Source organism: Mustela nivalis, assembly GCF_964662115.1.
Source record: "Mustela nivalis genome assembly, chromosome: 8".
Lineage (NCBI taxonomy): Eukaryota > Metazoa > Chordata > Mammalia > Carnivora > Mustelidae > Mustela > Mustela nivalis.
In genome coordinates this window covers 39,926,278-39,947,985 of record NC_139027.1, presented here as the reverse complement: position 1 = coordinate 39,947,985, position 21,708 = coordinate 39,926,278, and the positions used below count along the sequence as shown (strand labels likewise).

Below are 21,708 nucleotides of genomic sequence, written 5' to 3'. Positions count from 1 at the left end.
CCTAGTGTGTGTGTCCACAAAGTTCTTCAAGTTGGTTCATCCTTCTCTGCCTCCACTCCTGGGGTTGTTTAAAGAGTCCGTGGAAGGACTTCAGCCCTGGAAGGTGGTCCCTTTCCTCTTCTCCTCCTCTTCTTCCCCCTCCTCCTCCTTTTTTTTTTTTTTTTTTTTTTTAAAGATTTTACTTATTTATTTATTTGCGTGCGAGAGAGAACAAGCAGGGGAATTGGCAGGTAGAGGGAGAAGCAGGCTCCCCACTGAGCAGGGGTCCTGACGTGAGGCTTAATCCCAGGAGTCTGGGATCATGACCTAAGCCAAAGGCAGACGCTTAACTGACTGAGCCACCCAGGCATCGCTCTTCTTCCTTCTGTACTTGATCCAAACCTACCTAGACTGATCTTTCTGGGGTGCAGGTGCAAAGACAGAGTGGCTCCCAAACCAGAACCTTCAACCAGGGCCTTCTGAGCCTGTTTCTCTCAGAATGAAATCTGTTCTTTTTCTGATGTCTTGAGAATGCTCAGAATAGGACTCCAGAAGAGGAAAGCACCTCAAAGGTGCTTACTCATAAGGCTTACTCATAAGGCTCTTACTTTTTTTTTCTTTTTAAAGATTTTATTTATTTGAGGGAGAGCAAAAGAGAGAGAGAGCAAGCACAAGCATGGGGGAGGGGCAAAGGGAGAGGGAGAAGCAGGGAGCGCAGTGAGGGCTCTATCCCAGGACCCTGGGATCATGACCTGAGCTGAAGGTAGATGCATAACTATGATTGAGCCACTCAGGTGTCCCAAGGTTTTCATTTTTTTTTAAAGGCTTTCATTTTTGAATAGACTTTTCCCTCTCTGTATATTCCATCCTCAATTTCTCTCCTACGTTCTTCCTCAAGCTTTACACCTGACAGATCTGGTCCTGTAATGCACCATCACAAAGGATAGCCTAGAGCTTGCCCTGTAGGAAAGAATTTGGCCTTTTCAAAGCTCCAGAGCCACACAGGGCTAAGCTGGCAGGGCTTCAGGGTCAAGGAAAGATGACTGGGTAAAGGCCATGGAAGAAGGAAAGAAAGCCCTACCAGGACTGCAGGATCTGGGTAGTCTCTGCCTGGGCTACTTGACTGCCCTCAAACTCAAGTGTGGGTGGAGAGGAATTCAGGGTCAAGTGTGTAACAGAAACAGCTCCTTGTTAGGTAAAGTGAGGGCTACTGACAGAGAAACAAGAAAGAAACCAAGAGTTGTGTGGAGCTTTACCTCTCACAGAGCTTGTTACTTCCAGTGGGCTTATGACCATCTTCATTTTGGAAAGATGGAGAAAAATACTTGGCGCCCTACTTGGTCAGCAACATCATTAAGAGACCATGCGAATTTGGGCAGGCCACTTCTGAGGCTTGGGTTTCACATATGTAAAAAGGGACATACTTAACTCCCAGAACAATTGTGAGAATTATTTATATTGTGTGTAAAACATCCATGGATGTAATGGTTCTAGATGCCAAATAAATGGTAGCTATCACCCAAATCATTTACTGCAGTAGTTCTCAACCCTGCCTTACATTAGAATTACCAGTAGAACTTCTAAAAATACCAGCCACAGGCCTAGATCAGTGAGTACCAAAGCTAAGATTTAAATCCAATTCTGCAGAATGCCTGGGCACCACACATTAACCTACATAAGCCTACACAACTGCCTTATAGGGCCTAGCTCAGTTAAATCAGACTCTCTGAGGGTACGTATCTGATGCAGGGTTATTTCCCCCTGCCGCAACCTCTCGTTCTCTCTCCAGGATAGTCATGGGTGGTCAGGAATGCAAACTTTTTGAATTCAAGCCACTAATTTACTTATTGAATCCAAGCCACTAATTTCACAGAAGTTAGAGGAAGAGGCCGTGCAAGGGACTGAAGGTCACACAGAGTTCCCTGTCCGGGTAAGGCCCCAGATTCCCCAGCAGGGATCTTCCCTCTCTCGGTGGGAGGGTTTTGCCCCACTCTTTATTGTTCCTAACACAGAAGAGATAAGGACATTTTTGTTTTGTGGGTCAGAGGGGAATCAAGAGCGGACTCCTGAACCACCCAGAATGCAGCAGGTGCAGAAGTACTCGGCGGGCATCAGGCAGAGCAGCGAGAACGGCTGTGATCCGGGTTCTTAGTACCCTGAGCCCCTGAGCCAGCGCCTTGCTCTCTGGAGGGCCTCTAGCACCTGCACGTCCTAGGCCCTCTGAGCCGCAGAACGGACTGACGACTCCTAAAGCCTCCAGGACACTGTGGACGAGAACCGCACGTCACTCCCACCTCACTTATCCTAGGTTCGGCGACCAAAACTGCTGTTTTCTGACTAGCCTCATCCCCTGTCATTGGCTTTAGCGTTTGGTCACCTGATTCATTTGAGCCAACGAGAGGCAGCAAAAATAATACTTCCGCTTTCGGCCCCTATCGAGTCTCTGTGCCCGCCTTTCGGATGTTCTGATTGGCATTCCTCTCTCAAGCCTGCAGCTTATTGGCCAGCGCCCCGGGGCCGCAGTCCATCAGGGTGCGAGGGCTGTGTCAGACACCCCGGCTGCCATGGCGTCCTATTTTGATGAACACGACTGCGAGCCGTTGGATTCCGAGCAGGAGGCCCGAACCAATATGCTGCTGGAGCTCGCAAGGTGGGCGCGCGGTGCTAGGAGTGGGGGCCCAGGTGGCAGGTTTCTGGGCTGGGGCTGGCCGGAGAATATGGATTACATGGGGCAGAGTGTCTGGGGAGGACGGATGAATAATCTGGAGAGTTAATCCGGGGATGAGATTCGACGAAGGTCGATCATTTGGGTCATCCGTGGTTGGGCCGGGCAAGGGGACTGTAGGAAAGATTGGAGCTGGTGAACAGGGGCGAGTCGGGAGCGGGAGGGCAGCCGGTTCTAGTAGGTACTGAAGAAGACGGGTCATGAGGCCAGGGGAGGGGCCTTGTGGGTGTGAGTAGGTGCGTTCGTTAGGAGCAGGCAGGGAAGTCAACACTGCCACTTGGCATCTGGCTTTACCAGGTGATTTCTGCATGGCCCGAGTAACTTCTCTGAGCCTGTTGCCTCATGTGTAAAAATGGGACTAAACAGCTTTCATGCTTGCGGTTGTATTATAGAAACTGGAAGCCATTTCTCACTGTGCTTTTTATCTATTGAGCAATTTGCGGGGTAGCTGTTATTAGTAGCTGTTCAAGGTATATTTATCTGTTAATGCTTTGGATTGTGGGGGCACAGAGAAAGTATGGTTTTCTTTGGTTCTGAACATGCATTGTTCTTCCCAGGTCACTTTTCAATAGGATGGACTTTGAAGACTTGGGGTTGGTAGTAGATTGGGATCACCACCTGCCTCCACCTGCTGCCAAGACTGTGGTTGAGAACCTTCCCAGGACAGTCATCAGGGGCTCTCAGGCTGGTAAGAACATTAATTTTTGCTGGTGTTTGGGGCAGGCTTTCCAGACCCACCCTCTCCCAAGCTAGACTGGTCTAGCCCTTCAGTTTTCCAGGTCAGGTTGGGGCAAGAGTGTCCTTCAGGAGTGGGAGCCGGGAGGTAAGGCCTGTAGCAGCTCTCCTGATCAGCACTCCCTCCTAAAGAGGTCAAGTGCCCCGTGTGTCTTTTGGAATTTGAGGAGGAGGAGACTGCCATTGAGATGCCTTGCCATCACATCTTCCATTCCAACTGCATTCTACCATGGCTAAGCAAGGTACTGCTTCCTTTCTCTCACCCCTCACCCTGCCCTGAGCCCAGTTCTCAAGCCTCTTCCTGTTTATGGACTTTTAGGGGATCAGGGAAGGGACAGGGGTAGGGATGGGAACTGGGAGCTGGGGACAGGTGTTAGCTTATGAAGACCATACCTGGGCTGAAACACTGCCCTCCTTTTCTCAGACAAATTCCTGCCCCCTGTGCCGCCATGAGCTGCCCACTGATGATGACACTTATGAGGAGCACAGACGAGATAAGGTAGGGGTTGGTGGTAAGTGGAGAGATTGGGTGGTAATGGGAACCCCTCAGGCCCTGTCCTTAATGTTTTCATTCCCTACCTTAGCAGGCCTGGGTAAGCCTCAGGGCCGCTGGCTCTGGTCGCTTTCCTGGTGACTTTGGCAAGGGACAAGAGCCTTGGCAATGTACCTGCTAGGGGCCTGAAAACAGTGATAGGCAGCCCCATGATAGTTGTCCCATTGTGCCACCCACAGGCCTTCAGGTATGGCCCATGCCCAGTGTGCCCTCTTTCCTTCAGGCTCGCAAGCAGCAGCAAAAGCACCGACTTGAGAACCTTCACGGAGCCATGTACACATGAGCTGCCTGGGACTGACCACCCATCCTTCACATCTTCCTCTTGTACCTTGAATCCTCATTAAAGATTTCTTTACCCACCCTGCACTGCATTGCTCAGAGGCCTGGGTAGGGGCTCTGTACCCCTAAATGCTGTTGGAGAAGATGGGCCTGAACCACAGAAAACACTAGGCTATGTGTCCCTTCCTGCCAGCCCACTGGCCTGAGAGCAATGGAGCCTGGATTAAGAACCTGGTCACTGGACCAGCCAGTGCTTGGGCCTATGAGCTCATTGTTGGAAAGAAATCATGTCAGGGTCTGGCATCCACTGGCTACTTACAGATGGTAAAGAAAAATTAGCCTACCTCTCTCTTCCCTGCAATTTTTAGTCAACCTTGGAATCCCACAGGCTTTCTTTAGCTTCATTGTGAAAATTGCTCCTACCATTTTAAAGATGCTCTATGGGTGACCCACACCCTCCCCTACCCCCCATATCCCTTACTAAGGAAGCAAACTTCAAACCACACTTTGAGTGGGGTAAGGATCATGTCAGTTCTTCACTGTTTAAAGGTCTGGAAAGGGTTTCAAGCCCTTTAGGGGTATTTGGATGGCACCAGGCATCCTTTGTTCTTGGCAGCCCAGCTCTCAAAAGAACAGTGGGCACCCAAGACTCTCCCTGAGGACAGGGGTTTCCTCCTATCCTTTGCCTAGGGAAAGCTGTCCTGGCTTGGGCCCTTGCTTGATTCTATTGAACAGACTACAAACATGCAAATTAGAATTCTTTTAATAGATAAAAAAAAAAAGTACTAAAATACCCATGTGGTTCTGCTGTATTATTTGCCCAAAAGAAAGTAAAGGGCAGAGTGAAGAATCCCAGTGCAGCTCAGTGGGCCCAAAAGAGGGCCTTCCCACAGACTAAGTAGTACTCCCCTCCTCCACTCCCTGACTTCTATCCCTCTTGCTGTTACCAGCCCCCAATTCCTGCAGCAGGAAATCCCAGTGGTGTGGCCTCAGCACTGGGGAGTAGAAGGCACCTGAAGGGCTGGCTGGGTGAGTGAGGATATGTGACCTTTCATAAAAACAACACTGCAGAGTCAGGGAGTAGCTTGTGTGCAGCCCACGCAGCTGCCTGGCCCGCTCCGCTGTGGCACAGGTGGGTGTGGGATGGCGGTTCCTTCAGCAGCAAGGAACCCTATCCCAGCAGAATACTTTTTCAACATCGTTTTTGGTACAAAATAAATGCAAAGTTAATGAGGTGGGGAGCTGCTGAGGCTGGGCCAGCCACCCTCCCCAGACCTCAGATCATGGCGATGCTTTCAGGAGCACAGTTGAGGCGAGTGGAGGTGCTGCTGCTCCCAGAGGACTTGCAGGCCCGGCCAGGGGCAGGCTGCAGGGCCGCCACCAGCGTCTCTGAGGACACTGCCCCGAACTCATAGCTGAAGGTGCCGTAGAAAATCAGGATGTCAATCACAAATACCCACTCGCACAGGGCTGCCCCATGTTGCAGCTGAGAGCTCTCATGCATAAAGAAGACACCGCCTGAAATGGGGCTAAGGAAGTGTGCAGTAGGACACGTGGGAGTTGGTGACATTCCTATCTTCCCAGCGAGCTAAGCTGGGGCAAAAAGCCATCTCTCACAACCTGGGAGGGGAAGAAAGAAACCGCACTGGGCAGTATTTTCTGGCTATATGTATGCCAACCTCTTCCCCCACCCCTCACCCCTCCCTCCACCCCCACCACCTGGGGCTTGTGTGTGTGTGTGTGTGTGTGGGAAGGCTGGGTTAGAGGAGGAGTACCCGGCTGTCCTGGAAGGATACTGAGGATTAGGGTGACAAAGGCGATGGCTGCCAGCACAATCCGCAGGTAGGCCATAGCCAGGTCCTGGGGGGCAGTGGCCCCATGGTAAGAGAGGGCACAGTGCAGGCAGACGAAGAGCAGCCCAGCGGGGAAGGCCACACCAGTTCCGATGTAGTGCAGAGACTTCGCATGATCCACCTGGGCCCAGAAAGAGGGGCTGGTCTGTGAAGCAGCCCCACCTCCAGCACCCCTCTTACCCCCCTTCCGCCCTCCAGCCCCTCTCTCCCCACCCTCAGCTTCGAAGGGCTAGCTCTGCCACTGTTGTCATCTTCAGGGGACTGAGGGCAGCTGCAGACAGCCAGGCCCCGCTAGTGAAAGTTCAAGAGGCAGGTAGGTGGGCACACCTGGAAGTTGCCAACCACCACGAGGCCCGCAGCATTGGTGCAGCCAGTGATGAGTGTCGTGGTGTTGACCCAGGAATGACGACTCTGCTCCAGGAGCTGCCCATACAGCAGCAGACAGATCAGGACCACTGGGGGAAGAGAGCACAGGTGGGGCCAGCACTGGTTCCCTCCTCCCACCAACTACCCCCCCCCCCCAGACACTCTTGAGGGCTGAAAGGGAATAAAGGGCAGGTAGTGAACTGGGTTTCCTCAGGCTTTGGCCAGCAGGGTGGCTGTGTGGGAGCCTTTGGCCCTTGTTAAAGGAAAGGGAGACAAATAGTCTCTCTTGCTTTAGCCCTTGGTGGGGTGGGCTACACTGAACAAGAGTTTCATGGGCCTTTCTGGGGTGGGGGTGGGGAAGTGGGTTGGACTGGGCTGGCTTGGGGGCTGAGGGCACAACTCACCCATGAAAGCACCCATGTTGCCAATGAGGCTGAAGAGGCAGCTCTCGGGGGGATATGTGCCACACTTGCTGGGGGTGGGGGGCAAGGACAGAGTGAGAGAGGGGCAGGAGCACTAGCACCCCTATTCTGGCCCATCTGTCTCTTGCTTTATCTGTGCCTGTTCCTTAGCAGGCAAGCCACTGATTTATGAGATGGGCCGGTTGTGTATCACGCACAGCTGCCCCCAGGCTAGGCCCTCCCCCAAAGCAGAACTCATTTGTGCAATGGGTGAGAGAATGCCTGAGACTCCTTGGACTCCCTGAGATTGTCAAGGCCTGCAGCCAGTCTGGCTTCCCTTGAGCCAGAACTGTGGCTGCGTAATTGGAGGGCTTGAGCTTCATTCAGTCCAGGTGCCTCCACTTCCCAGCTGTGTGACCGGGATGGGGACATGCCTCAGTCTGTTCTCTTGCCTACAAGACGGAGGAATGGCAGCTGCCCCGATGCGGGCAGGACTGAATGGCACTGTGCACGAAGTGCATTCCGCACCACGGCACACAGTGACCGCACGGAGGGCTGTTACAAGTAATCTCAATCCTCTCCTTATTGCTGAGACTGTGGTACAGGTCTTGCCCGAGGGCCTGGGTCCCCCTGACCTGCCGGTTTCTGGCTCTACCTGATGAGCGGGATGTCATCCAAGGTGCAGCAGGTCTTGGGGCCCCCGTGTTCGGCGGGGTCAGGAGAGCAGGATTCGTTGTAGGACCTAGCAGGCAGGACAGAGAGTAGCCTGGGGAAAAGGGGCTCTTCCAGGTTCTTGGCCCGCAGCCTCTGGCCCTCTTGGGAACCGCCGTCCCAGACTTCTGCTGGCAGGGACAGAAGAGCCCACCCCCCAGAACCGGCCTGAGGCAGAAGCCAAAGGGGTGAAGGGACAGTGGGAAACAGGGAGACAAGCGTGGAGCCATGCCTGGGGAGCGGCAGGCGTTGCCAGTGTCAGTTAAGAGCAGTGAGGCCCAGGGTCTCCGTCTGACTTGTAGCTGCCCTGACCCGAGAGGAAACAGAGATGAAGGGAGCTTTAGAGGGAGGCTGTCTGCAGAGTGCGCCATACCAGTTCTCCACAGGGCACGCGTGGCGGTTCATCACGGCCATGGCATACCTGCAGGAGCAGAGCTGTCACCTCACACCCATGGCCCTCCCAGCCCAGCTTTCCGCCACAGGCTTTCTTCTCCCCATTCTGGCCCCATTCAGCCTTTGTCCTGGCTGGGGACTCAAGTTGAGGCGGCCCTGAAGCTTGATACCACGCGAGAACCCACGGCATGGCCCAAACTCAAGGACCTCGAAGTGGCCCTGGCTAGAAGGTCTGTCAGGGTCACTACTGGACAGCAGTGGTGCCAGCTTGTCTAGAGGGGCTGTGTGCCCAGGACCAGGCCAGGCTCTGGAGACAGCTAGAGTGATCCTGGAGACCACCCTGGAGCCCACAGCAGGACAGGGTACTCTGTGTGTGCCGCTGAGCTCCTGTTGGGTCCTGGCTGGACCCCAGCCCCCCTCGGCCTCGGCCCATTTTGTCCCTTAGTTGTTCTCTCCCTTCCCCTCCCCCTCTTTACTCACACAGTCCATAGGCCCGTGATGGAGAATGCTGACAAGCTGACAGGAAGGAGGATCCAGGCGGTCATGAGGGAGGGGAGCCAGGGTGGTGGTGGTGTGGGGGGAAGGACAAGAGGTAGGTGGGAAAGAGGGGGCCGGCCCAGCTGCCTTAAGATACTTCACCAAAACCATCAGAGGCCCAGGCCTGGTGGAGAGAGATAGGTCAAAGTCCAGGGTCCAGTGTCTGGCTGCGGCCAGTGTGGGGAGAAGGTGGCCAGCACCGGATTCACAGCGCCCACATTTGGGTCTGAGCCCGCGCCAGAACGTGGACACCTTGTGGCCTCCGCCGTGGGTGTCCACGTTCCACCCGCATGCCATCGGTGCGCCCAGACTCTCAGGCCGGGCCGTAACGTCTGGGGAGGGTGTCCCGTTTCCAAGCCGGAGGGACCGGGCCGGGGGAGGGGCTGCAGTCAGGGCAGTCACGGCGGGCCGCGCCAGGGAGAGCCTGCGGGCGGGGTGCGGGCGGGGTGCGGGCGACCGCGCGCAGGCAACCACCTGACTGCCGGCGGCCGGCGGGAGAGGCGGGTTAGCGCAGGAACCCCAGCCCGGCGGGGCGCGCGGAGCGCACGGGGCCCCCCGAGAGCTGGGGACGGGAGCCTCCCCAGCGGACCCCCAAGGGCCGGGTACACGAAGGGGCCCAGTACGCACCTCCCCGGAGCGCCCCGCAGTCGCCGTCGCCGCAGCCGTGCCCCGCTCGGCCCCTCGTGGCGCGGTCTCTGCCTGCGGCCCTCGGAGCGGCCCTGGAAGGTTTAAAGGGCCGAGCGGCCCCGCCCCTAGCGCCCCAGCAGCGCCGCGACGCCCGCCGGGACGTGGAGTCCGCGCTGCCCTGGCCCCCGCGCCCGCGCTCGGCAGGAGACTACAACTCCCGAGCCCCCGCGCCCGAGGGCGGTGGAAACGTGGGCGGCGCCCGGACCTCAGGGGTCCTGGGCGCTGTGGGGTGGGACTCGGGCGGAGGCTCCGACTCCGAGGTGCCCAGAGTCCCCCTACCTTGTTTCTGAGGTGGGAGCTTCGGGGGAGCGGGAAGCTCTGGGACTGCGCGGCTGTGATTGGCATCGCGCATAAGCCTGGAGGAATCCTCCCTTCGCCGCTGGGCACATTTTTGCAGCCCGGACTGGCCGATAGTGAGACTTGGGGAAACCTCGCTCAACGCGGCTCCTCGTGTCTTCCTGTTCTAGGCGAGGCGGGTCCGCGGAAAAAAAGGGAGGACAAAGCCTTGGCTGTTGAATTCAAGTGCCCTGGATTTGGCTTATGTTTCCCTAGGCTCGGCAATTCATCAGATACTTATTTTCAAGTGTTCAGGGACACAGAATACTGTCCAGAAGTCAGTGTCCAAAACATGTTTCCTGTCTGATGAACACTTACTTCAAAGCCACAGAGACCAATGGATACCCATGGTCACACATGGCCAGGTATTGGTAAGCAAGAGAGGAGAGGCAGATTGGAAACCCTAACCAATTTGAGAAGAGGAAACAGAATAGTGAAATGGGTGGGAATAGTTTTCACATACTAAAAGTGTGTCTGGCACTATAAGAAGCCCAGCAGGTGCTGGCACCCCTGTCAGACAACACCTGGGCTGACAGATGGTTATCTGAAGGGAACATGGACCCAGACAGCTAGGAGCAGGGGAAGCTTAGGTGTGGCAGCATTGGAGAATCAGAGGTAATGTGCAGAAACAGGGGGCTATGTATTGTGAAGAAAAAATGGAGCAGATAAACTACACAAGGGTTTGAAGGTGCAACCTTTTTTGGACCCAATGGAAAGTAAAAATGGAAACCAAAAATCTGTTGGAGAGCACTTTCCTCAGTCACTTCAGGACAAATAGATAAAGCAGGGCCAAGAAATATGGTTGAGCAGGGGCTCCTGGGGGCCTCAGTTGGTTAAATAAGCATCTGCCTTCAGCCCAGGTCATGATCCCAGGGTCCTGGGACTGAGCCCTGTGTAGGGCTCCTTGTTCAGTGGGGCGCCTGCTTCTCTCTCTCCTTGACCACCCTCCCCAACTTGTGCCCTCAATTTCTGTCAAATAAAATCTTAAAAAAAAAAAAAAAAAAACTGATGGTTGTGCAGAGTGATCACTGTACAATACCTGGCTGAAGCATCAGTGGGGTATAAATCCAGTCCACTTTTTGCCAGCCATGCTCTGTGTCCCAGGACACAGAGGGGTTGCTTTCCAATTCACAGAGAAGCACCATCTTTCTGCCCAGGTGTTCTCATTTGGAGCAGGCACCTTTTCCTCACCTGCCCAATGGTGCTGTGAACCCTCAGCATTTCCTCTCTCATTGGAAGCTTTTTAAGTCTTAGTCAGCATTTAGTATATCCTGCTGAACTAGGTTTGGGTTCCTGTTCCAGTGTTACCATGAAGAAGACCTGAGAAGCTACTTAGGTCCGAAACCAGCTATTCTAACATAAAGTGAGGGTAAGATGGGCACTCTAGAGTCAATAGGCAAATTTGGCTTAGTAGAATAATCTCAGCAGTCCCTAAAGTAGAATTACCCCAGGATAAAACTCCCTAATAGGGAAGGACTCTTCATGGTACTTGGTAGGGTGGAGTCACTTATCAGATGAGTGGGAGCAGACATCTTTAATAGTCCCTTCCAGCTCTAATGCTATGTGGGTCTAGTTGTTATGCTCCAACCAGGAGGTTCTTAAAATAGTCAAGGCAAAGCAAGAGATGAGATTTCAAGGACTGATTCTGTGGTGCTGAATGACTTTAGGGCAGGCATTTAATCTTCACTTTTCTTATGTACACAAGTGATTTCAAAACCCTTGGCAAAAACAGTGCTGTAAAAATAGTTTATTGCTTAAAAAGAATACTGTTTTCGAAAAGTACCCCCTTCCAATATTTTCAAATAATTTGCACAGTTCATTCACTCACACAGCAGAAACATTGGAAATGAAAAAACAGTAAGAATATATGGCTTGTTATACATTTAACACAACTTAACCAGTGCAACCAACCTCTCATCCTGGAGGCTCTGGGAAGGCAAAGGAGCCATATACTCAAGGTTGTAACTACTGGAGATATCTGAGATGGGTGCCTACAGCTTCTTGACCATCTGAGTCCTCAGGGATAGAATAGGAAATTCAATGAGGGAGCTGAAAATTTTCCAAATAATTGTTAACATTCCATGCTGATGCTTCCCAAAGGCTTGAAGGTAGGAAAAAAATCTGTCCTCATCCCTCTTTCTATATGCAAAGGTCTCATTTACTCTTGTGAACCAGCTGGGGATCCACTATCCTACTATCCAAGCATCCTGGCAAATGCACAGCAGGCTGGAGACTCACCACCACAGAGGGTTTTCTTCCAGCCCCATGGGCTAATCTCTAGTTGGCAGCACCCCTGAGTGGATGGTGGAGGTGAAGTGCCCCTTTCAGAGCCTCATCCACAGGGCGAAGCATTTGTTACTGCCCACATTGGCCCTATTGGCTGGCCATGCACCACAGACTCCTACCCTCAGTAGAAAAAGCTTTACATTCTTCCTTCTCCTTGCATTACATTCTTCAAAGATTTCTAGGCTTGTGAACTGCTAGAGTTCAAGCTTCAGTGTTTACATAGCCCAAAGCCACTAAAACCCCCAGATTCCTTCTATTTATAGTATCACCCACAGAGGACCAGGCAACTGAAAGTCTAAAAATCCAAGGCCTTCTCTCAGTAAGTGAAGAACATTCATGGGCATGAGATAGGTCTACGAGACTATGAGAATTTTTTTTTCTTTTTTTTTTGACCACCAAGAATAGATGTAGTTAAATGAGTGTTGATTCTGAAGCAGCCTGCCTGAAGGCTCCACGGTTCCCAACAGCATGGGGCAGTCCTCTGTGACATGTCCAGAGCCTGTGGGTAATGCTCTGTAACATGCTCCTTGATGGCAAAGCATGGAGTTTTGAAAACAGCTGGAAGATGTCTGGAGGCAAGTCTGGTGAATAAACTGGACAGTAGCAGTACCATCATGGACCCCAGAGGAGGGGTGGCCATGAGCAGTGAGCCTGAGCTCTAAGGCTGTCAGTTGGCCAAGGGCCACCACCATAGAAGCATTTCAGGCACATCCGTAGTAGTGGCGGCAAAACCACCAACAGGCCTCCCCAGAAGGACAACCTCTAATTTAAGTATGAGGCCTAGTGCTTTCTATAGTCCTACTGCTTAAATGAGCTAAGAATGAGGATGCTTTCCTGGGTGGAAAATATTTTATATGTGCTTGGTAAGCAAAATGCCTCAAGAAAAAAAGTTCACCAATAAGTTTCTATCAGTCTCTTACCTGAGAGTGTGAGGGTTACGACAGACAGAAAAGGCTGTATTAGGTACACATTTTCCTTCTCACAAAAAGGAATGGAGGCTAAGATTTCAGGTGTCATGCCCCAACCTCCTCTTCTGGTCTTGTTTCTAATCCTGTAGTAAGTCCACGAAACAGGCCATCCAGTTGTGAGAAGACAGACCCAAAAAAGTATTTCCAGACTAGGAAGCCTAAGAGTTCCAGTGAGATCCTATGTCCAAGTCAGAAGAGCGGTTGAAGAGCTGGAAAACTAAAATCCCCAGTCCTCTGAGCTGCTGGAAGATTGGGGAGAGAGTATGGCACAGCCTCCTTGACCTGGAGACTCTCGAGGGTAGTTAACATTGTAAGTCAAAAGGCACTTCTAGCCTGGCTGAGTAAGTGGAGGGCAGACTTTCTCTTCTGAAAGTAGAAATGAGCCCAGGACTGGCAAATTTAAGGCATTTAACCTTGGGCCAACTCTGTGGGTCAGGAACACTCTGGTCCCTGGCTCCCTTCACCATCAGGCCCATCTCAATTATCTACCTCACTCACTTTCCCAGAATTCCTCTGGCACTGCAAGCTGTGGCTTAATGGATTCTAATGATGTAGTTGAAGTAGCTGCCTTGCCCCATTTCTGAGGTGGTAGATTTTCAGGGGTGTAGGCACAAACCAACAGTGCCCTCAGGTGTCCTTTAAGAGAAAAGTCGCTGAGATGAAACAGTCAGACTGATCTTGAGACCCTGATGTAGAAAAACCCCTGGGGCAGAGGGACTTTGGTTTCAAGAAGTCTTAGTGTTCATGGGCTCATTTAAACCCCACACTTCAAGTCACTGAGGTTAGGTCAATTGTTGGAAATCTGCAGGAGGTTGGAACTGCGGTGCATAGAAAGTCTTGTGGATGTCTCAGACCTTAGCTGGCCCTGCATTAGGGAAACAGGTCACTGAGTTGAAGACAGTGATATTCCTAGGATCTATATACTCTTGGGAGATGGGAAAGGAGAAAGAATGGGGCAGGGGCAGGGCAGATGAGAGAGGCTCATTTCGCAGCCCATTATATGGGCCTTTTTCTTTCTTTTTTTTTCCCCAACTAGGGCTCCAAATAGGCAATTATTGCTCATGTTGAATTTCCCTTTGTATGTACATTTGAGACTGTTAAATCACATTTGGAGAGTCAGTTTCAAGCTTGTTTTGATAATTCCCCTTTAACCTGAGCAAAGGATGGTCTGTTCAGAGCTAGGAATGAGGTTGGAAACTGGAATCCTGTAGCCCTAACCAAGGGAGGTTTTGCTGCAAGAAATCCTTGCAGTTGAGTTCTGGTATCATCTTCCTAGGTCTCTTCATCTAGACAGTGCAAAGCAGAGCAATGTGAGAGAAACTTGCAAAAGCCATGGAAGGATAGGGAGACATGCTTGCAAGACAGTCTCAAAAATGAAAATCTCCCATGTTACTGGTATCAGAATTACTGGAAGAGCTTGTCAGAAAGGTAAACCCCCCAGAACTCCCCACCTCCAAAGTCCTGAGCAGTTGGGAGGTCCACAGTCACCTTGGGAAGTGGGGTGGAACTGACGGGTTCTGAGACAAAGATGAAGGAATGGAAAGAACAAAGAAACAGCTGAAAAAAAGGTCTAGGAAAACATGGATGGAAGTGAGCAGAAGCAAGGAAAAAAGGAACTGTAAAACTACAAACACGGTTCATTAAGTTGGTTGGAACAGCAGCAGGTAGGTGTCCCACGGCATATGACCTCAGTAAGAAAGCAGCATGCTGGCACAAGGTTTCAAAAACCTCAGCTCTCCCTGGAATCTCTGCTTCTAGAACACCAAGTTAGCCAAACAAAATTCTCAAATTCCAGAATACTCAGCTGGTCAAATGGGCCAACATACAAGAAAGAATGGCCTGCAAAGCAGGTTTGTCCCTGTAACACTCAGTTCCTATGGATGTTGAGCTTGGTGTGTAGGTGTGTGTGTGTGTGTGTGTGTGTGTGTGTCTGTGAAGATCAGCTCAGACTGGTCCTGACACCCCCAAACTAGGAGTGAGCTCCCTGGGCAGTGAATCCAGCCTGGTGAGAATGCCTTCAGCCTGGTCAGTGTTGGCTCTGGCGCTTTGTGATCTCCTCCTGGACGCGCAACTTCAGGGCCTCTCGCATTGGTGGATCCAGAGGCGTGTGTGCGGACACCTCCTCAATCACCCTTCCTGGATCATCGTCCTATGTGGAGGAAGAGTCAAGAAGCTCAGGGCTGGGCATCTTCTGGAAAGGGGACCTGCCCTGTCCCTAGACAACACTCTCACAGAACTCCATTTGATTCATGGCTTCTTGCGAGTGCCTGCCATTTCCCAGGTGTCCCCTGTGATAGTGATTTTCAGCTGGGGGCCACATGCCCTCCCAGGGGCCTGCTGAGGATCACTGTGTGACAGGGGTGAGTTGTGCTCAAAACCACTGCCCAGCAGTCTATGCTCCTATGTGGAGCCGACACTTCCCACTGGCCCTGAGGGAAACAGTGGCTCAGGCTCTGGCAGTGATTTCTAGCACGGCCCAGGACCTTCAGGCTACAGCTATTTCCACGAGGCATACCTGATACACGATAACTGAGGTGACCTCTCCGCTGTCTGCCTCATATTCTAAACAGAAGAGCTGATGGCCAGAAGGTTCTGGCTCGGAGCTGCCACTACTGCTGCTTTCACTGGACTCCCCACAGTCTGGGTTGCTTAGGTGGGTCGAGCCATCTGGAAGGATGAATCACAGTGAGAGGGAAGAGGGGAAGGCTGCTGGAGTCCCTGCCCACACGGAGGACACACGAAAACATACCATAAAGAAAGTCCCGATCTTCTCAGGGGCTCTGTGCGTGTGTGTTATGTGTTAAGTGCACACCCAATCAATAGTTTCATTTACCTTTGTATCCCTGCTCTGGGGCCAGCACAATCCTATCATGTGATAGATACACAATACACCTTCATCTAGTGAATAAGCTTGCAAGGTAGTGGAGAGGTGGCCAGAGTCCTACCTGGGTTCATATCCAGGCTCTGTCATTTATTAGCTACGAGAGACCTTGGGCAAGTTAGCCTCTCTGCTCCTGTTTTCTATGAAACAAGTGACAGGAGTTTCCGTCTTATGGGATCCAATGAAAATAAAATGAATTAACATACCCAAGATCTAAAAATACTTTTAAGTAACACCAAACAAGTTTAGTGCCACCCTAGCTATTGTGATCTCTAGGTCCCTGGGAAGCTGGAGAAAAGGCCATTTTAAATACTGAGTTTGAGTTTCATTCTACACCTATGTCCTGGTCAGCTACAGCTGTGCCAAGCTAGCTCTGCGTCGGCTAGTGAGAACCCTAAAGCACAGGATGGTGGGCAAACCAGTAGACAAACCACTACTTGCCGGCTCCCAGGTATTTCCTATTAATAGTGATGCTTAACTGGGGGCTACGAGCCTTCTCTGTTCTCAGAGAGAATCAGTGAGCGAATGAGGAGCGTCGAGGTAGGGGTTCCGGGAAGGAACGATATGAACTGAGCATTGGGGGTTAATAAGTGGCTTTTTCCACGTAGAGAAAGGAGCGCGTAGAGAGAGCGCTGGGGGCTGAAAGAGCGCGAGGGATGGAGGAGGCAGGCGGGGTGGGCGGCCTCACCTCGGTGTCGCGGCAGGTACACCTGCAGGTCGGGCTTGCGGGGCCGCGTCGGCGCGGGCGTGTGCCGCCTCCTCGCCTTCTCCTTGGCCGCCTGCTTCACCTTCTTGTCATAGTCGTCCCTGCGGGGAGCCGAGCGGGAGTCAGGGACCGCCGGGCCAAGCTAGGCTGGGGGCGGCGGCGGGGAGGGGCGGTACCGGGCGAGCTGGTTCCGTCGGATGTGGTGCACAAAGCCGTGGCTCATGTCCAGCCGCCCGCCAGGCTTGCAGCAGAGCCCGGGCCCGGGATCTGGTGCCGCTTCCATCTGGAGCCTTGCGCTGGGAGCCTCCGCCAACTCAGCGGCCCCAACGGCCGCCTTCCCGCCGGGCGAGTACCGCACCGCCCCTCGTCCGACTTCCGGCCCCGCGCCCTGACGTCCCGCCCCGAAAGAGCCTGCCGGGCCGAGCGTCGCGGCGCCCGGAGTTCCCGACGCCGCTGCTGGGACGGGGCATGCGCGGCTTTCACTCCCCGTCGGGGCTTTCCTTTGTCACGTTAGCACTAGGAAACAGAATTTAGGCTTAGTGCTGATACATCAGAAAATTCAGAAAAACACAAAGCACCCATTACACCACTCAGTCAGTGGTCGGTGTGGAGTCTTCCTTTCCTTTTTGCGGTGAGAAAATGCTGTAGAACTCCCATCCCCGGTTGTGTGACCTCGGCTGACCATTGAAGCCCGCGGAGCCTCAGTGTCCTCATCGGTCAACGAGGCCGAGGCCACTGAGCGCATTTACCTCAAAAGAGGTTGTGAGGAGGCGAGTCCTAGGGCAGGGCACACAGCGGCACCCTGGCCGCACAGCCCTGCGAAGGCTGCTGGCGACTGGGGCGCCCCTTCTAGCCGGTCCAGAGCCCGAACCCACACGATCCACATCTCAACTGTCCCCTCGGGAGGACCCAGCGCTTTTCAGAATCTGAGTGTTTATTTTGGGAGTCCTTTAAAAAAAAAAATGACAAAATTAGAAACTTGTGGTTAGTACAGCGACATACTGGTATATCCACACGATGGAATACCGCTGAGCAATAAAAAAGGAACAAGTTGTTGATAGACGCAAGCTATGGATGAATCTCAAAATAAATTCTCCTAGCCAAAGGCACCAGGCAAAAAAGAGGACACGCCGTGGGCTTCCATTTAAATAAAACGGCTTTTTTTTTTAAAAGATTTTATTTATTTATTTGATAGAGAAGGAAACCACAAGTAGGCAGAGAGGCAGGCAGAGAGGAAGGAAGCAGGCTCCCCGCTGAGAAGAGAGCCTGATGGCGGGGCTCGATGCGGGGTTCGATCCCAGGACCCTGGGATCATGACCTGAGCCAAAGGCAGAAGCTTTAACCCTCTGAACTACCCAGGCGCCCCATAAAACTGCTTTGTAGTGAAAGAAGGCAGATGTTTGGGGAAGGACAATTTTGAGGCTGATGGGTAGATTTCTTATCTTGATTGTGGTGATGGCTTCAGAGGGTATACACCCATCCGTCAGTATTTTGCAAATTGCACATTTTATTTTATTTTTTAAAAGATTTTTATTTATTTATTTGAGGGACAGAGAGCACAAGTAGGTCGGGGGAGGGGGGAGCAGGCTCCCTGCTGAGCAGAGCTTGATGCAGGGCTGGATCCAGCACGCTGAGATCATGACCTGAGCCGAAGGCAGAGGCAACCCATTGAGCCACCCAGGCGTCCCAAATTGTACACTTTAAGTATACATTTGATTGCATGTCAGTTTCATCTAGGTAAAACTATACAAACAAGCTAGTTCAGGGCCGAGGACAGGGTCGTGAAGGTCACAGGCCCCGAAGTCTGAGCTTTATCAGCGTCAAGGTTGTCTCTGGCTGACGTTTGCATTTTCCTGTGATGCCAAGAATAGTTGTGTAAATGTGGAATAGAGTAGCCAGGCCGCTCCATGGGGGGATGGTTTGGGGATGTAGCCTAGTTCTCTGGTGCCCAGTGACTGTGGAGACGACCTCCAGATTCTGTTGCCCGGGCACAAAGTATGTCGAAGAAATCCGGGGCCCAAAGACAACTTTCTTTTAATCCAGAAAATTATGGGTAAGGTGGCAGTAGGCCCGCAGTCTTTTCCCAGGTGTGCACGCAGACGCTAAGAGGCCACAGGAGGCGCAGTACTTCCCAGAAGTTTCTCGCGGCATGATATGTCCTCCACGGCGACTCGTAGAGAGCCCAGCTTTCCATAACAGCTCCGCTCCTAATTGGCTATCTGCCGCGCGCTCTAGCGTGCTTGGAGCCTGCGCAGAGCGACTCGGCCGTAGTGGCGATGTCCGGCCGGTCCAAGCGTGAATCTCGTGGTTCTACCCGCGGGAAGCGCGAGTCCGAGTCGCGGGGCAGCTCGGGTCGCGTTAAGCGGGAGCGAGACCGGGAGCGGGAGGCCGAGGCGCCGAGCTCCCGGGGCAGCCCAGTGCGTGTGAAGCGGGAGGTCGAGCCGGTGAGCGCGCGGGAGGCCCCGGCGCCCGTAGTCCCGGCTGTGCGGGTGAAGCGGGAGCGCGAGGCTGACGAGGACTCTGAGCCTGAGCGGGAGGTGCGAGGTGCGCGGGGCTGGCCGGGGCCGGGCCGGGGCCGGGCCGGGGCCGGGCCGGGGCGGGCTCGAGCTGCACTCTCACGTTCTCCTTTTTCTCTTTTCAACTTTCCCTGGGAGTGGAGGTGGGCGTGGGGTTAGGGGATTCACACTCCTAGTGTCCGCGACCAGACTCGACTGCATGGTAGTGAGGACAGTACTAATTCCCTGAGGCTTTGTAATTTTTTTTCTGGTCCTGGTTATCTGTGTATGATTTTACTTTAATATTAGATTTTCTTGCTTAGGGTCCTCTGACGTATTTTTGTATTACAGTCCAGGATAGCACTTTGGTCATAGAAAGTGTTTGATAAATATTCTTTGAATAATTGATAATTTCAGGGTATTCTTTGTTTTTCTAAAGTACCTTGTCAGGTTCAGGTTTCCCCTTCTTTGGAAAAGAAGTTGTTTCTTAGATATCTTGTGTAATTGTGATAAGGAGGTTTTTCCTCTGAGACACACGAGGATCCCACTTTCTGTTCTGGCTTGTTTTTTGTCTGTTTGTTTTTTCCCTTTCATTTTTATGATGAAATAGATCACAGGAACTAAGATGGACTGAATATAACCCAAAAGTATAGTTTAAAGAAGAGTGGAAATACACAACTTGTTAAGAATTGGGAAGGGTTTAAGATTTTATTTGCAAGCTGCCTAGTTAACCTGCCAGTTTTCTGGATGCTGATGAAGACGGGACAAGTTCCTGTAGCATCATTTTCCACAGTGCAGTTTGAAGAGAACTTATACTCACTGTGGGTGGCCTTCCAGGAGAGGAACTCTGGGCTTAAAGAATGTGGATCTTTTTTGTGGTCTGTGAACTTGACTCCCTTTTGCTCTGTAGGGAGACGACCCCCCCCCCCTTTTGCTCTGTAGGGAGACGACCCTCCCCCCCAACCCCGTTGCTGTTTACTATACAAATATCCTTGTTTTAAGGTAGTCTGGAGGCAGACAGTGCCTCTGGTCATAATATGGGCAGAGACATGAGACACCCACGGAGGATTGTCTCCTAATGCTTCAGCATTAGAAGTGGCACATAACCAGTATCTTAGAAGCTCCCATAGACCCCTTCCCAGTTGTATCTACTTTCCTTCCTTGCTTAAGAATTTTGAATTTTTTCTAATCAGGTCTATTTTTATTTTTAGTTTTACCTCATATATGTATTTCTAAGTAGTACTGTTTTACTTTGTGTTTGATATAAATGGAATCATACTATATATAACCTTCTGATTTGTCTGTTGGGTTTTTTTTTTGTTTGTTTTGTTTTGTTTTTTAGCTAGCCGTATTTTTTTTTTTAAGATTTTATTTATTTATTTGACACAGAGAGAGATCGATCACAAGTAGGCAGAGAGGCAGGCAGAGAGAGAGGGGGAAGCAGGCTCCCTGCTGAGCAGAGAGCCTGATGCGGGACTCGATCCCAGAACCCTGAGATCATGACCTGAGCTGAAAGCAGAGGCTTAACGCACTGAGCCACCCAGGTGCCCTGCTAGCCGTATTTTTGAGGTTCATCCAAATAGATGTTTATGGCTGTGTAGTGTTGTATTGATAATATACCCGAATGTTGTTTATTCATTTATTTGTGGTGGATATTTGTTTCCATGTTGTTTGTTTCCATGTTGGCCCTTTTAAATATCACTGTTATAAATATCTTTAGTAAAGCACTCCCAATGTACCTGTGCAGAAGTTTCTCTCTGGTTTATAAGTAGATTGCTGGGTTAGAAGTCTGCATATTTTCAGCTTTGATATTGCTGTACTATTTTTCAGAAGGTTGTAACAGTTTACACTCTCACCAGCAGTACATGAGCATTTCCACTGCTCTCTGTATTTGTCAACACTTGGAATTTTCTGGTTTTATTTTTTCCTGTGGTAGGTGTGAAGTGGTATATTGTTGTACAAGGAAATCGGCATTTTCTTGAATGTTGATGAGGGTTATAGTCCTCATTTTCTGTTGGGTTGTTTGTCTTTTTTCTTATCGCTTCACCGTATTTATGTAATCTGCAAATGAATCGTTTGTTGGTTATATGTGTTTCAAATATGTTCTCCCAGTTTGGTGTATTTCTGGCCACCAGTGAAGGGGCCCATCCTATTGGGCTTTTCTCATTTGTTTGTTTGTACTAGTAGTTGACCCTGAGTATGTTTCCCATTTTCACAGCCTGTGATGATTTTCCTTTCAGCAAAGAATGGCCGTGTGGATTCCGAGGACCGGAGGAGTCGCCATTGCCCCTACCTGGATACCATTAACAGGTTAGTAGAACAGGGATGCTGAGGGCAGAAAACACAATGGAATCTATGCAGAAAATTCTTTGAACTGTACATTGACAGGTTCACAACCTTTATCCCTTTTAAAGCTTTCTGCAAGAAAATTGTATTTCTTGCCATATTTATTAATCTTTGCTTTTTAATATAAAGTGTTAGAGGGTGTTTTTTTTAGGGTGGGCATGTGCATAAAGAGCTCTTAGTTTATCTTGAATTTCCTTGATGGTATAACAGGGTACGTGGTGTTCTTAAATGACAGTAGCAAATTTAAGTATCTTTTGAGTATTCATTATGTGCTAGAATGTGGCCAGAATTCAACAGAGAAAGGAGAAACAGATAAACATATGTCCTAAAGCAGAGGTAGCTACCTTATCCTTGTTTCTTTTCCCTGGTCCCCGTTGGCATGTTCGGATGCTTTTCAACTTACACTCTAAGATAATACTGTCCAATATATAGATTAGATACAGAACTTCTCTCAGTAGTGGAATTACTCTT

At 51.2% G+C, this 21,708-nt stretch overlaps 4 protein-coding genes across 4 annotated transcripts in view; 2 read left to right on the top strand and 2 right to left on the bottom strand.

Annotated features, from left to right (window-relative positions):
• Window positions 1-2,472: 2,472 nt before the first annotated feature.
• RNF181 (ring finger protein 181) lies at window positions 2,473-4,351 on the top strand. The gene is made up of 5 exons (XM_082743538.1): window positions 2,473-2,629; window positions 3,262-3,392; window positions 3,572-3,681; window positions 3,864-3,938; window positions 4,216-4,351. Exons 1-5 carry the CDS (start codon window positions 2,544-2,546, stop codon window positions 4,273-4,275), a joined length of 462 nt encoding a protein of 153 aa, XP_082599664.1. The 5' UTR covers window positions 2,473-2,543; the 3' UTR covers window positions 4,276-4,351.
• A 665-nt stretch (window positions 4,352-5,016) lies between these two features.
• Window positions 5,017-9,325, bottom strand: TMEM150A (transmembrane protein 150A). The gene is made up of 8 exons (XM_082743512.1): window positions 9,160-9,325; window positions 8,476-8,656; window positions 7,976-8,023; window positions 7,547-7,633; window positions 6,895-6,962; window positions 6,452-6,579; window positions 6,068-6,245; window positions 5,017-5,789 (listed from the first exon to the last, which is right to left on the bottom strand). Exons 2-8 carry the CDS (start codon window positions 8,538-8,540, stop codon window positions 5,548-5,550), a joined length of 816 nt encoding a protein of 271 aa, XP_082599638.1. The 5' UTR covers window positions 8,541-8,656; window positions 9,160-9,325; the 3' UTR covers window positions 5,017-5,547.
• A 1,962-nt stretch (window positions 9,326-11,287) lies between these two features.
• LOC309870919 (UPF0561 protein C2orf68 homolog) lies at window positions 11,288-16,854 on the bottom strand. The gene is made up of 4 exons (XM_082743534.1): window positions 16,573-16,854; window positions 16,379-16,497; window positions 15,325-15,476; window positions 11,288-14,958 (listed from the first exon to the last, which is right to left on the bottom strand). Exons 1-4 carry the CDS (start codon window positions 16,677-16,679, stop codon window positions 14,836-14,838), a joined length of 501 nt encoding a protein of 166 aa, XP_082599660.1. The 5' UTR covers window positions 16,680-16,854; the 3' UTR covers window positions 11,288-14,835.
• A 1,053-nt stretch (window positions 16,855-17,907) lies between these two features.
• The window catches only part of USP39 (ubiquitin specific peptidase 39), a 28,526-nt gene continuing 24,725 nt past the window's right edge, over window positions 17,908-21,708 (top strand). Inside the window, exons 1-2 of the mRNA XM_082743474.1 lie at window positions 17,908-18,940; window positions 21,132-21,201. Coding sequence (XP_082599600.1) covers window positions 18,673-18,940; window positions 21,132-21,201 — 338 coding nt within the window. The 5' untranslated portion in view covers window positions 17,908-18,672. The remainder of the gene's footprint in view (window positions 18,941-21,131; window positions 21,202-21,708) is intronic.

Coding starts and splice junctions, on each gene's coding strand:
- RNF181 (XM_082743538.1), top strand. CDS start 2,544: ATGGCGTCCTATTTTGATGAACACGACTGCGAGCCGTTGGATTCCGAG. Junction 2,630..3,261: donor ATGCTGCTGGAGCTCGCAAG/GTGGGCGCGCGG, acceptor TGTTCTTCCCAG/GTCACTTTTCAATAGGATGG. Junction 3,939..4,215: donor AGGAGCACAGACGAGATAAG/GTAGGGGTTGGT, acceptor TCTTTCCTTCAG/GCTCGCAAGCAGCAGCAAAA.
- TMEM150A (XM_082743512.1), bottom strand. CDS start 8,540: ATGACCGCCTGGATCCTCCTTCCTGTCAGCTTGTCAGCATTCTCCATC. Junction 8,024..8,475: donor ATCACGGGCCTATGGACTGT/GTGAGTAAAGAG, acceptor CTGCTCCTGCAG/GTATGCCATGGCCGTGATGA. Junction 6,246..6,451: donor TGGTGGTTGGCAACTTCCAG/GTGTGCCCACCT, acceptor TTCTGGGCCCAG/GTGGATCATGCGAAGTCTCT.
- LOC309870919 (XM_082743534.1), bottom strand. CDS start 16,679: ATGGAAGCGGCACCAGATCCCGGGCCCGGGCTCTGCTGCAAGCCTGGC. Junction 15,477..16,378: donor GTACCTGCCGCGACACCGAG/GTGAGGCCGCCC, acceptor TCATCCTTCCAG/ATGGCTCGACCCACCTAAGC. Junction 14,959..15,324: donor CCTCAGTTATCGTGTATCAG/GTATGCCTCGTG, acceptor TCCTCCACATAG/GACGATGATCCAGGAAGGGT.